This window comes from Salvelinus fontinalis, chromosome 16, assembly GCF_029448725.1.
Source record: "Salvelinus fontinalis isolate EN_2023a chromosome 16, ASM2944872v1, whole genome shotgun sequence".
NCBI lineage: Eukaryota > Metazoa > Chordata > Actinopteri > Salmoniformes > Salmonidae > Salvelinus > Salvelinus fontinalis.
Genome location: NC_074680.1, coordinates 48664973 through 48679826, shown reverse-complemented (window position 1 = coordinate 48679826; position 14854 = coordinate 48664973). Strand labels below are relative to the sequence as shown.

Genomic DNA, 14854 nt, shown 5'->3' with positions numbered 1-14854 from the left:
ACTGATCACCCCAATCAACAAAAGTGGAGACAAATTTGACCCAAGTAACTACCGTGGGATATGCGTCAACAGCAACCTTGGGAAAATCCTCTGCATTATCATTAACAGCAGACTTGTACATTTCATCAGCAAAAACAACGTACTGAGCAAATGTCAAATTGGCTTTTTACCAAATTACCGTACGACAGACCACGTATTCACCCTGCACACTCTAACTGACTAACAAACAAACTAAAACAAAGGCAAAGTCTTCACATGCTTTGTTGATTTTCAACAAAGCTTGAGACTCAATTTGTCATCAGGGTCTGCTGTACAAATGGATGGAAAGTGGTGTTGGGGGAAAAACATAGGATATTATAAAATATATTCTGCCAGCTCTGCAGCCTAGAGAGTCGAAGAAGAAGAAGAAGAAGAAGAAGAAGAGGGAGAAGAAGGTTGAGAACAGGTGAGTCGGGGCAGGGTGATGTCCTTGATGTTTGTATGTGTATTCTCAAGGAACCGGGAAAAAATTACTTTGGGAATCGACTCCCAGCCCTAATTTACATAAAGACCAGAACATCAAGCATTTATACAGAAGTCCTCCTGCCTCATCCCAGTGTCCTCACCAGCTGTTCCTGCCTCATCCCAGTGTCCTCACCAGCTGTTTCTGACTCATCCCAATGTCCTCACCAGCTGTTCCTGACTCATCCCAGTGTCCTCACCAGCTGTTCCTGACTCATCCCAGTGTCCTCACCAGCTGTTCCTGACTCATCCCAGTGTCCTCACCAGCTGTTCCTGACTCATCCCAGTGTCCTCACCAGCTGTTCCTGACTCATCCCAGTGTCCTCACCAGCTGTTCCTGACTCATCCCAGTGTCCTCACCAGCTGTTCCTGACTCATCCCAGTGTCCTCACCAGCTGTTCCTGACTCATCCCAGTGTCCTCACCAGCTGTTCCTGACTCATCCCAGTGTCCTCACCAGCTGTTCCTGACTCATCCCAGTGTCCTCACCAGCTGTTCCTGACTCATCCCAGTGTCCTCACCAGCTGTTCGTGACTCATCCCAGTGTCCTCACCAGATGTTCCCAGTGTCCTCACCAGCTGTTCCTGACTCAGCCCAGTGTCATCACCAGCTGTTCCTGACTCATCCCAGTGTAATCACCAGCTGTTCCTGACTCAGCCCAGTGTCCTCACCAGCTGTTCCTGACTCATCCCAGTGTCCTCACCAGCTGTTCCTGACTCATCCCAGTGTCCTCACCAGCTGTTCCTAACTCAGCCCAGTGTCCTCACCAGCTGTTCCTGACTCATCCCAGTGTCCTCACCAGCTGTTCCTGACTCATCCCAGTGTCCTCAACAGCTGTTCCTGACTCATCCCAGTGTTCTCACCAGCTGTTCCTGACTCATCCCAGTGTCCTCACCAGCTGTTCCTGACTCAGCCCAGTGTACTCACCAGCTGTTCCTGACTCATCCCAGTGTCCTCAACAGCTGTTCCTGACTCATCCCAGTGTCCTCACCAGCTGTTACTGACTCATCCCAGTGTCCTCACCTGCTGTTCCTGACTCATCCCAGTGTCCTCACCAGCTGTTCCTGACTCATCCCAGTGTCCTCACCAGCTGTTCCTGACTCATCCCAGTGTCCTCACCAGCTGTTCCTGACTCATCCCAGTGTACTCACCAGCTGTTCCTGACTCAGCCCAGTGTCCTCACCAGCTGTTCCTGACTCATCCTAGTGTCCTCACCAGCTGTTCCTGACTCAGCCCAGTGTCCTCACCAGCTGTTCCTGACTCATCCCAGTGTCATCACCAGCTGTTCCTGACTCATCCCAATGTCCTCACCAGCTGTTCCTGACTCATCCCAGTGTCCTCACCAGCTGTTCCTGACTCATCCCAGTGTCCTCACCAGCTGTTCCCGACTCATCCCAGTGTCATCACCAGCTGTTCCTGACTCATCCCAGTGTCCTCACCAGCTGTTCCTGACTCATCCTAGTGTCCTCACCAGATGTTCCTGACTCATCCCAGTGTCCTCACCAGATGTTCCCAGTGTCCTCACCAGCTGTTCCTGACTCATCCCAGTGTCCTCACCAGCTGTTCCTGACTCATCCCAGTGTCCTCACCTGCTGTTCCTGACTCATCCCAGTGTCCTCACCAGCTGTTCCTGACTCATCCCAGTGTCCTCACCTGCTGTTCCTGACTCATCCCAGTGTCCTCACCAGCTGTTCCTGACTCATCCTAGTGTCCTCACCAGCTGTTCCTGACTCATCCTAGTGTCCTCACCAGCTGTTCCTGACTCATCCCAGTGTCCTCACCTGCTGTTCCTGACTCATCCCAGTGTCCTCACCAGCTGTTCCTGACTCATCCCAGTGTCCTCACCAGCTGTTCCTGACTCATCCCAGTGTCATCACCAGCTGTTCCTGACTCATCCCAGTGTCCTCTCCAGCTGTTCCTGACTCATCCCAGTGTCCTCACCAGCTGTTCCTGACTCATCCTAGTGTCCTCACCAGCTGTTCCTGACTCATCCCAATGTCCTCACCAGCTGTTCCTGACTCATCCCAGTGTCATCAACAGCTGTTCCTGACTCATCCCAGTGTCCTCACCAGCTGTTCCTGACTCATCCTAGTGTCCTCACCAGCTGTTCCTGACTCATCCCAGTGTCCTCAACAGCTGTTCCTGACTCATCCCAGTGTCCTCACCAGCTGTTCCTGACTCAGCCCAGTGTCCTCACCAACTGTTCCTGACTCATCCCAGTGTCCTCACCTGCTGTTCCTGACTCATCCCAGTGTACTCACCAGCTGTTCCTGACTCATCCCTGTGTACTCGCCAGCTGTTCCTGACTCATCCCAGTGTCCTCACCAGCTGTTCCTGACTCATCCCAGTGTCCTCACCAGCTGTTCCTGACTCATCTCAGTGTCCTCACCAGCTGTTCCTGACTCATCCCAGTGTCCTCACCAGCTGTTCCTGACTCATCCCAGTGTCCTCACCAGCTGTTCCTGACTCATCCCAGTGTCCTCACCAGCTGTTCCTGACTCATCCCAGTGTCCTCTCCAGCTGTTCCTGACTCATCCCAGTGTCCTCACCAGCTGTTCCTGACTCATCCTAGTGTCCTCACCAGCTGTTCCTGACTCATCCCAGTGTCCTCACCAGCTGTTCCTGACTCATCCCAGTGTCCTCACCAGCTGTTCCTGACTCATCCCAGTGTCTTCACCAGCTGTTCCTGACTCATCCCAGTGTCCTCACCAGCTGTTCCTGACTCAGCCCAGTGTCCTCACCAGCTGTTCCTGACTCATCCCAGTGTACTCACCAGCTGTTCCTGACTCAGCCCAGTGTCCTCACCAGCTGTTCCTGACTCAGCCCAGTGTCCTCACCAGCTGTTCCTGACTCATCCCAGTGTCCTCACCAGCTGTTCCTGACTCATCCCAGTGTCCTCACCAGCTGTTCCTGACTCATCCCAGTGTCCTCACCAGCTGTTCCTGACTCAGCCCAGTGTCCTCACCAGCTGTTCCTGACTCAGCCCAGTGTCCTCACCAGCTGTTCCTGACTCATCCCAGTGTCCTCACCAGCTGTTCCTGACTCATCCCAGTGTCCTCACCAGCTGTTCCTGACTCATCCCAGTGTTCTCACCAGCTGTTCCTGACTCATCCCAGTGTCCTCACCAGCTGTTCCTGACTCAGCCCAGTGTACTCACCAGCTGTTCCTGACTCATCCCAGTGTCCTCAACAGCTGTTCCTGACTCATCCCAGTGTCCTCACCAGCTGTTCCTGACTCATCCCAGTGTCCTCACCTGCTGTTCCTGACTCATCCCAGTGTCCTCACCAGCTGTTCCTGACTCATCCCAGTGTCCTCACCAGCTGTTCCTGACTCATCCCAGTGTCCTCACCAGCTGTTCCTGACTCATCCCAGTGTTCTCACCAGCTGTTCCTGACTCATCCCAGTGTACTCACCAGCTGTTCCTGACTCAGCCCAGTGTCCTCACCAGCTGTTCCTGACTCCTCCTAGTGTCCTCACCAGCTGTTCCTGACTCAGCCCAGTGTCCTCACCAGCTGTTCCTGACTCATCCCAGTGTCATCACCAGCTGTTCCTGACTCATCCCAATGTCCTCACCAGCTGTTCCTGACTCATCCCAGTGTTCTCACCAGCTGTTCCTGACTCATCCCAGTGTCCTCACCAGCTGTTCCCGACTCATCCCAGTGTCATCACCAGCTGTTCCTGACTCATCCCAGTGTCCTCACCAGCTGTTCCTGACTCATCCTAGTGTCCTCACCAGATGTTCCTGACTCATCCCAGTGTCCTCGCCAGCTGTTCCTGACTCATCCCAGTGTCATCACCAGCTGTTCCTGACTCATCCTAGTGTCCTCACCAGCTGTTCCTGACTCATCCCAGTGTCCTCACCAGCTGTTCCTGACTCATCCCAGTGTCCTCACCTGCTGTTCCTGACTTATCCCAGTGTCCTCACCAGCTGTTCCTGACTCATCCCAGTGTCCTCACCTGCTGTTCCTGACTCATCCCAGTGTCCTCACCAGCTGTTCCTGACTCATCCCAGTGTCCTCACCTGCTGTTCCTGACTCATCCCAGTGTCCTCACCAGATGTTCCCAGTGTCCTCACCAGCTGTTCCTAACTCATCCCAGTGTCCTCACCTGCTGTTCCTGACTCATCCCAGTGTCCTCACCTGCTGTTCCTGACTCATCCCAGTGTCCTCACCAGCTGTTCCTGACTCATCCCAGTGTCCTCACCAGCTGTTCCTGACTCATCCCAGTGTCCTCACCAGCTGTTCCCGACTCATCCCAGTGTCATCACCAGCTGTTCCTGACTCATCCCAGTGTCCTCTCCAGCTGTTCCTGACTCATCCCAGTGTCCTCACCAGCTGTTCCTGACTCATCCTAGTGTCCTCACCAGCTGTTCCTGACTCATCCCAGTGTCCTCACCAGCTGTTCCTGACTCATCCCAGTGTCATCACCAGCTGTTCCTGACTCATCCCAGTGTCCTCACCAGCTGTTCCTGACTCATCCTAGTGTCCTCACCAGCTGTTCCTGACTCATCCCAGTGTCCTCACCAGCTGTTCCTGACTCATCCCAGTGTCCTCACCAGCTGTTCCTGACTCAGCCCAGTGTCCTCACCAGCTGTTCCTGACTCATCCCAGTGTCCTCACCTGCTGTTCCTGACTCATCCCAGTGTACTCACCAGCTGTTCCTGACTCATCCCTGTGTACTCGCCAGCTGTTCCTGACTCAGCCCAGTGTCCTCACCAGCTGTTCCTGACTCATCCCAGTGTACTCACCAGCTGTTCCTGACTCAGCCCAGTGTACTCACCAGCTGTTCCTGACTCAGCCCAGTGTCCTCACCAGCTGTTCCTGACTCATCCTAGTGTCCTCACCAGCTGTTCCTGACTCAGCCCAGTATACTCACCAGCTGTTCCTGTCTCATCCTAGTGTCCTCACCAGCTGTACCTGACTCAGCCCAGTGTACTCACCAGCTGCTCCTGACTCATCCTAGTGTACTCACCAGCTGTTCCTGACTCAGCCCAGTGTCCTCACCAGCTGTTCCTGACTCAGCCCAGTGTCCTCACCAGCTGTTCCTGACTCATCCTAGTGTACTCACCAGCTGTTCCTGACTCATCCTAGTGTCCTCACCAGCTGTTCCTGACTCAGCCCAGTGTCCTCACCAGCTGTTCCTGACTCATCCCAGTGTCCTCACCAGCTGTTCCTGACTCAGCCCAGTGTACTCACCAGCTGTTCCTGACTCAGCCCAGTGTCCTCACCAGCTGTTCCTGACTCAGCCCAGTGTACTCACCAGCTGTTCCTGACTCAGCCCAGTGTCCTCACCAGCTGTTCCTGACTCAGCCCAGTGTCCTCACCAGCTGTTCCTGACTCATCCTAGTGTCCTCACCAGCTGTTCCTGACTCAGCCCAGTGTAATCACCAGCTGTTCCTGACTCATCCCAGTGTACTCACCAGCTGTTCCTGACTCAGCCCAGTGTCCTCACCAGCTGTTCCTGACTCATCCCAGTGTCCTCACCAGCTGTTCCTGACTCATCCCAGTGTATTCACCAGCTGTTCCTGACTCATCCCAGTGTCCTCACCAGCTGTTCCTGACTCATCCCAGTGTCCTCACCAGCTGTTCCTGCCTCATCCCAGTGTCCTCACCAGCTGTTCCTGACTCATCCCAGTGTCCTCACCAGCTGTTCCTGACTCATCCCAGTGTCCTCACCAGCTGTTCCTGACTCATCCCAGTGTCCTCACCAGCTGTTCCTGACTCAGCCCAGTGTCCTCACCAGCTGTTCCTGACTCAGCCCAGTGTCCTCACCAGCTGTTCCTGACTCATCCCAGTGTACTCACCAGCTGTTCCCAGTGTCCTCACCAGCTGTTCCTGACTCATCCCAGTGTCCTCACCAGCTGTTCCTGACTCATCCCAGTGTCCTCACCAGCTGTTCCTGACTCATCCCAGTGTACTCACCAGCTGTTCCTGACTCATCCCAGTGTACTCACCAGCTGTTCCTGGTTCTCTAGCTGAATCACAGCCTGCCTGGCCAGCTCCTCTTTGGCCAGGAGAGCAACCTGTCTCTCAGCCTCCAGCCTGGCTGCATCCTCCTCCACCCTCCTCCTCTCCTCTTCCAGACGGATAGCTCTCTCCAGCTGCTCCTGCAGTTCTGTTTCAGACAGACAGACAGACATTATATTCAAGTACATACTGTAAATATATATATACATATATTCATATACACTGAACAAAAATGTAAACGCAACATGCAACAATTTTAAATATTTTACTGAGTTACAGTTCATATGAGGAAATCAGTCAATTAAAATAAATAAATTAGGCCCTAATCTATGGATTTCACATGACTGGGAATACAGATATGCATCAAAACAAAAGGTAGGGGCGTGGATCAGAAAACCAGTCAGTATCAGGTGTGACCACCATTTTCCTCTTGCAGAGCGACACATCTCCTTCACATAGAGTTGATCAGGCTGTTGATTGTAGCCTGTGGAATGTTGTCCCACTCCTCTTCAATGGCTGTGTGAAGATGCTGGATATTGGCGGGAACTGGAACACGATGTCGTACACGTCGATCCAGAGCATCCCAAACATGCTCAATGGGTGACATGTCTGGTGAGTATGCAGGGCATGGAAGAACTGGGACATTTTCAGCTTCCAGGAATTGTGTACAGATCCTTGTGACATGGGGCCGTGCATTATCATGCTGAAACATGAGGTGATGGTGGCGGATGAATGGCACAACAATGGGTCTCAGGATCTCGTCACGGTATCTCTGTGCATTTAAATTGACATCGATAAAATGCAATTGTGTTCATTGTCCATAGTTTATGCCTGCCCATACCATAACCCCATCACCACCATGGGGCACTCTGTTCACAAACATTGATATCAGCAAACTGCTCGCACACATGATGCCATACACATTGTCTGCCGTTGTTGGACATAATGCCAAATTCTCTAAAACGACATTGGAGGTGGCTTATGTTAGAGAAATTAACATAAAACATTTTGGCAACAGCTCTGGTGGACATTCCTGCAGTCGCATGCCAATTGTACGTTCCCTCAAAACTTGAGACATCTGTGGCATTGTGTTGTGTGACACAACTGCATATGTTAGAGTGGCCTTTTATTGTACCCAGCACAAGGTGCACCTATGTAAGGATCATGCTGTTTAATCAGCTTTTTGATATGCCGCATCTTGTCAGGCGTGTGCGTACCAGGTGTGCAGGGAACAAGACAAAACAAATGGATACATGAAAAATGGAGCGGCGATGGCTAGAAAGCCGGTGACGTGGACCGCCGGACGCCGCCCGAACAAGGAGAGGAGCCGACTTCGGCGGAAGTCGTGACACATCTGTCAGGTGGATGGATTTATCTCGGAAAAGGAGAAATGCTCACTAACAGGGATGTAAACAAATTTGTGCACAAAACATTTTAGAGAAATAAGCTTTTTGTGCTTCTGGAACATTTCTGGGATCTTTTATTTCAGCTCATGAAACATGGGACCAACACTTTACATGGTGCGTTTTATATTTTTGTTCAGTGTACAGTTGAAGTCGGAAGTTTACATACACTTAGGTTGGAGTCATTAAAACTCTTTTTTCAACCACTCCACACATTTCTTGTTAACAAACTATAGTTTTGGCAAGTCGGTTAGGATATCTACTTTGTGCATGACACTTTTTTCATTTTTCCAACAATTGTTTCCTGACAGATTATTTCACTGTATCGCAATTCCAGTGGGTCAGAAGATACTTTTGGTACCTGTTTCCTCCAGCATCTTCACAAGGTCCTTTGCTGTTGTTCTGGGATTGATTTGCGCTTTTCACTGAGTTGACCGTGCATTTTAAACAGCTTGGAATATTCCAGAAAATTATGTCATTGCTTTAGAAGCTTCTGATAGGCTAATTGACATAATTTGAGTCAATTGGAGGTGTACCTGTGGATGTATTTCAAGGCCTACCTTCAAACTCAGTGCCTCTTTGCTTGACATCATGGGAAAATCAAAGAAAGTCAGACAAGACATACAAAAAAACATTGTAGACATCCACAAGTCTGGTTCATTCTTGGGAGCAATTTCCAAACGCCTGAAGGTACCACGTTCATCTGTACAAACAATAGTACGCAAGTATAAACACCATGGGACCACGCAGCCGTCATACCGCTCAGGAAGGAGACGCGTTCTGTCTCCTAGAGATGAACGTACTTTGGTGCGAAAAGCGCAAATCAATCCCAGAACAACAGCAAAGGACCTTGTGAAGATGCTGAAGGAAACAGGTACAAAAGTATCTATATCCACAGCAAAACGAGTCCTATAAATCGACATAACCTGAAAGGCCGCTCAGCAAGGAAGAAGCCACTGCTCCAAAACCGCCATTAAAAAAAGCCAGACTACGGTTCGCAACTACACATGGGGACAAATATCATACTTTTTGGAGAAATGTCCTCTGTTCTGATGAAACAAAAATAGAACTGTTTGGTCATAATGACCATCGTTATGTTTGGAGTAAAAAGGGGGAGGCTTGCAAGCCGAAGAACACCATCCCAACCGTGAAGCACGGGGGTGGCAGCATCATGTTGTGGGGGTGCTTTGCTGCAGGAGGGACTGGTGCACTTCACAAACTAGATGGCATCATGAGGACGGAAAATTATGTGGATATATTGAAGCAACATCTCAAGACATCAGTCAGGAAGTTAAAGCTTGGTCGCAAATGGGTATTCCAAATGGACAATGACCCCAAGCATACTTCCAAAGTTGTGGCAAAATGGCTTAAGGACAACAAAGTCAAGGTATTGGAGTGGCCATCACAAAGCCCTGACCTCAATCTTGTATAAATGTTGAGGGCAGAACTGAAAAAGTGTGTGCGAGGAAGGAGGCCTACAAACCTGACTCAGTTACACCATCTCTGTCAGGAAGAATGGGCCAAAATTGACCCAACTTATTGTGGGATGCTTGTGGAAGGCTATCCGACACGTTTGACCCAAGTTAATCAATTTAAAGGCAATGCTACCAAATACTAATTGAGTGTATGTAAACTTCTGACCCACTGGGAATGTGATGAAAGAAATAAAAGCTGAAATAAATCATTCTCTCTACTATTATTCTGACATTTCACATTCTTAAAATTAAGTGGTGATCCTAACTGACCTAAGACAGGGAATCTTTATTCGGATTAAATGTCAGAAATTGTGAAAAACGGAGTTTAAATTTATTTTGGCTAAGGTGTATGTGAACTTCCGACTTCAACTGTATATATATTCATGAATTATGAATGATTAGACTCTGAAGGATACAGGAGGGTGAAGGTGGGGTACAGGAGGGTGAAGGTGGGGTACAGGAGGGCGAAGGTGGGGTACAGGAGGGTGAAGGTGGGGTACAGGAGGGTGAAGGTGAGGTTCAGGAGGGTGAAGGTGTGGTACAGGAGGGTGAAGGTGGGGTACAGGAGGGCGAAGGTGGGGTACAGGAGGGCGAAGGTGGGGTACAGGAGGGTGAAGGTGGGGTACAGGAGGGCGAAGGTGAGGTAGAGGAGGGTGAAGGTGGGGTACAGGAGGGGGAAGGTGGGGTAGAGGAGGGTGTAGGTGGGGTACAGGAGGGTGAAGGTGAGGTAGAGGAGGGTGAAGGTGTGGAACAGGAGGGTGTAGGTGAGGTTCAGGAGGGTGTAGGTGGGGTACAGGAGGGTGTAGGTGGGGTACAGGAGGGTGAAGGTGAGGTAGAGGAGGGTGTAGGTGGGGTACAGGAGGGTGAAGGTGGGGTACAGTAGGGTGTAGGTGGGGTACAGGACGGTGAAGGTGAGGTAGAGGAGGGTGAAGATGGGGTACAGGAGGGTGAAGGTGGGGTACAGGAGGGTGTAGGTGGGGTACAGGAGGGCGAAGGTGGGGTACAGGAGGGTGAAGGTGGGGTACAGGAGGGCGAAGGTGAGGTAGAGGAGGGTGAAGGTGGGGTACAGGAGGGTGAAGGTGGGGTACAGGAGGGTGTAGGTGGGGTACAGGAGGGTGAAAGTGAGGTACAGGAGGGTGAAGGTGGGGTACAGGAGGGTGAAGGTGGGGTACAGGAGGGTGAAGGTGAGGTAGAGGAGGGTGAAGGTGGGGTACAGGAGGGTGAAAGTGGGGTACAGGAGGGTGTAGGTGGGGTACAGGAGGGTGAAGGTGAGGTACAGGAGGGTGAAGGTGAGGTAGAGGGTGAAGGTGAGGTAGAGGAGGGTGAAGGTGAGGTAGAGGAGGGTGAAGGTGTGGTACAGGAGGGTGAAGGTGAGGTACAGGAGGGTGAAGGTGAGGTAGAGGTGGTCTTGTGTAAAGAGTGACACTAGCAGCACCAGGGTTGCAGGTTCAATCCCCACTGGGATTATATAGTGATTAATATCTCTTCACTTTACCCAGGGGAAGTGTAGGGGTCAAGGCCAGCTATGCTCCTAGTTCAAAGGTTATCTTGATTATTCCTCTGTAATCAAAGATCAGACTGGATAATACACCAGTTTCAACTTCACTCAGCCTGATAAAGAGCAGGGCTATTGTCTCTAACTTATCACAAAGTGTTCCCTTCCCCTCTGATTTGATATTTGGCTAAGCGATATGGTGGAACCTCCCACTGGTCTATGCCTCCACCAATCCAATTATTTTTATATTATTGGGAAGTAGTGAACGAGTGTACACTTCAGGAGAAAGGAGATATCATTGGGACGCAACCCGAGTCTGAAGGGAAGCAAGTCAACATTTGATGGCAGTATCTCTACAGACAATAAAGTCTATGAATTATTAGACAATGAAGGAAGGGAGTCTCTGGCACACCCTGTCTTCCTATGAATGATTAGTCAATGAAGGAAGGGAGTCTCTGACACACCCTGTATTCCAATGAACGATTAGTCAATGAAGGAAGGGAGTCTCTGACACACCCTGTCTTCCTATGAATGATTAGATTATGAAGGATGGAAGTCTGTCTGGAAATCTGTCTGGAAGTCTGTGGTGCACCCTGTCTCCCTTACCCATATTACATGTCCTTACCTCTCTCTGCCTTCTTGGTTGTCTCCTCAAACTGGTACAGCCTCAGCATCAAGTCCTGCTTCTCTCTCTCCATCTGATCCTTCTCTTTCTCCATGGCCTCCCGTTTCTTCTTCTCATTCTCCAGCTGGGCCCTGAAAACAGGAGTAGGGATTGTGACTCTTTATATTGGTATATCTTCGTCTGGTTCGACTCCTGAGACACGGAAGCCACACAGTACAGACAGCAGTTCACAGATAAGGTGAAGGTGGAGTACAGGATGGTGAAGGAGGGGGTACAGGAGGGTGATGGTGGGGTACAGGAGGGTGAAGATGGGGTACAGTAGGGTGAAGGTGAGGTTCAGGAGGGTGAAGGTGGAGGGTGAAGGGAGAGTACAGGAGGGTGAAGGTGAGGTACAGTAGGGTGAAGATGGAGGGTGAAGGGAGAGTACAGGAGGGTGAAGATGGGGTACAGTAGGGTGAAGGTGAGGTTCAGGAGGGTGAAGGTGGAGGATGAAGGGAGAGTACAGGAGGGTGAAGGTGAGGTACAGTAGGGTGAAGATGAGGTACAGGAGCGTGAAGGTGGGGTACAGTAGGGTGAAGGTGAGGTACAGGAGGGTGAAGGTGTGGTACAGTAGGGTGAAGGTGGGGTACAGTATGGTGAAGGTGGGGTACAGTAGGGTGAAGGTGGAGGGTGAAGGTAGAGTACAGGAGGGTGAAGGTGAGGTACAGTAGGGTGAAGGTGGAGGGTGAAGGTAGGGTACAGGAGGGTGAAGGTGGAGGGTGAAGGTAGGGTACAGGAGGGTGAAGGTGGGGTACAGGAGGGTGAAGGTGAGGTACAGTAGGGTGAAGGTGGAGGGTGAAGGTAGGGTACAGGAGGGTGAAGGTGGCGGGTGAAGGTAGGGTACAGGAGGGTGAAGGTGGGGTACAGGTACAGGAGGGTGAAGATGACGTACAGTAGGGGGAAGGTGAGGGTGAAGGTGGGGTACAGTAGGGTGAAGGTGGAGGGTGAAGGTAGGGTACAGGAGGGTGAAGGTGGGGTACAGGTACAGGAGGGTGAAGGTAGGGTACAGGAGGGTGAAGGTGAGGGTGAAGGTGGGGTACAGTAGGGTGAATGTGGAGGGTGAAGGTAGGGTACAGGAGGGTGAAGGTGGGGTACAGGTACAGTAGGGTGAAGGTAGGGTACAGGAGGGTGAAGGTGAGGTACAGTAGGGTGAAGGTGGGGTACAGGTACAGGAGGGTGAAGGTGAGGTACAGTAGGGTGAAGGTGGAGGGTGAAGGTAGGGTACAGGAGGGTGAAGGTGGGGTACAGGTACAGTAGGGTGAAGGTAGGGTACAGGAGGGTGAAGTCGAGGTACAGTAGGGTGAAGGTGGAGGGTGAAGGTAGGGTACAGGAGGGTGAAGGTGGGGTACAGGTACAGTAGGGTGAAGGTAGGGTACAGGAGGGTGAAGGTGAGGTACAGTAGGGTGAAGGTGGAGGGTGAAGGTAGGGTACAGGAGGGTGAAGGTGGGGTACAGGTACAGGAGGGTGAAGATGACGTACAGTAGGGGGAAGGTGAGGTACAGTAGGGTGAAGGTGGAGGGTGAAGTTGGGGTACAGGTACAGGAGCAGGGATTGTAACTTGTGAGAGACTGAAGACACACAGCCAGCAGTTCACAAGCATCATAAACACAATTATACAGTGAACGCCACTAGCTACGTTGGATAATAAAACTTGCAACACTTGTTTGCTGTAAAGCTTTTATATAAAGCTGTTACATAAAGGTTTGCTATAAAGCTGAGTGATGGAGCTGTAGAAATGTAACCACTCTGAAATTCATAGACTGAGCTGTGGATTTCACAGGGTCCATGAGGTAGTAAACACTCTACAATAAATAACAGTGACCTACAGAGCCTTTGGAAAGTATTCAGACCCCTTCTTGACTTTTTCCACATTTTGTTACGTTACAGACTTATTCTTAAATTGATTTAATAATATTTTCTTTGTGAATATGCGCACAATAACCCATAATGACGAAGCGAAAACAGGTTTTTAGACATTTTTGTCAAATGTATAAAAAACAAAACAACAGATACCTTATTTACATACACTGCTGTTCAGAAGTTTGGGGTCACTTAGAAATGTCTGTGTTTTTCAAAGAAAAGCACATTTTCTGTCCATTAAAATAATATCAATGTGATCAGAAGTACAGTGAAGACATTGTTAATGTTGTAAATGACTATTGTAGCTGGAAACAGCTGATTTTTTATGGAATATCTACATAGACGTTACAGAGGCCCATTATCAGCAACCATCACTCCTGTGTTCCAATGGCACGTTGTGTTAGCTAATCCAAGTTTATCATTTTAAAAGGCTAATTGATCATTAGAAACCCTTTGCAATTATGTTAGCTCAGTTGAAAACTGTTCTGATTAAAGAAGCAATAAAACTGGCCTTTAGACTAGTTGAGTATCTGGAGCATCAGCATTTGTGGGTTTGATTACAGGCTCAAGATGACCAGAAATAAAGACCTTTCTTCTGAAACTCGTCAGTCTGTTCTTGTTCTGAGAAATGAAGAAATTAAATGAACTAGTCTAAAGAAGGACAGTTTTATTGCCTCTTTAATCAGGACAACAGTTTTCAGCTGTGCTAACATAATTGTTAAAGTGTTTTCTAATGATCAATTAGCCTTTTAAAATGATAAACTTGGATTAGCTAACACAACGTGCCATTGGAACACAGTCATTTACAAAATTAACAATGTCTACACTGTATTTCAGATCAATTTGATGTTATTTTAATGGACAAAAAAGCTGCTTCTCTTTCAAAAACAAGGACATTTCTAAGTGACCCCAAATTTTTGTATTCAGTATTCAGACCCTTTGCTATGAGACTCGAAATTGAGCTCAGGTGCATCCTGTTTCCATTGATCATCTCTTAAGATGTTTCTACAACTTGATTGGAATACACCTGTGGTAAATTCAATTGATTGGACATGATTCGGAAAGGCACATACCTGTCTATATAAGGTCCCACAGTTGACAGTGCATGTCAGAGCAAAAACCAAGCTGTCAGAGCAAATAACTATCTCTGCAGCACTCCACCAATCAGGCCTTTATGGTAGAGTGGCCAGATGGAAGACACTACTCTGTAAAAAGGCACATGACAGCCCACTTGGAGTTTGCCAAAATGGCACCTAAAGACTCTCAGACCATGAGAAACAAGAGTCTCTGGTCTGATGAAACCAAGATTGAACTCTTTGGCCTGAATGCCAAACCGATCTAACATCTCTGGAGAGACCTGAAAATAGCTGTGCAGCAACGCTCCCCATCCAACCAGACAGAGCTTGAGAGGATCTGCAGAGAAGAATGGGAGAAACTCCCCAAATACAGGACTACCAAGCTTGTAGCGTCATACGCAAGAAGACTCAAGGC

General features: G+C 49.7%; 1 protein-coding gene across 1 annotated transcript in view; it reads right to left on the bottom strand.

Annotated features, from left to right (window-relative positions):
* ezra (ezrin a) overlaps positions 1–14854 on the bottom strand; it is a 46619-nt gene that overhangs the window by 2860 nt on the left and 28905 nt on the right. The window contains exons 10-11 of the mRNA XM_055865637.1: positions 11465–11595; positions 6454–6614 (exon numbers count right to left, since the gene is read on the bottom strand). Coding sequence (XP_055721612.1) covers positions 6454–6614; positions 11465–11595 — 292 coding nt within the window. The remainder of the gene's footprint in view (positions 1–6453; positions 6615–11464; positions 11596–14854) is intronic.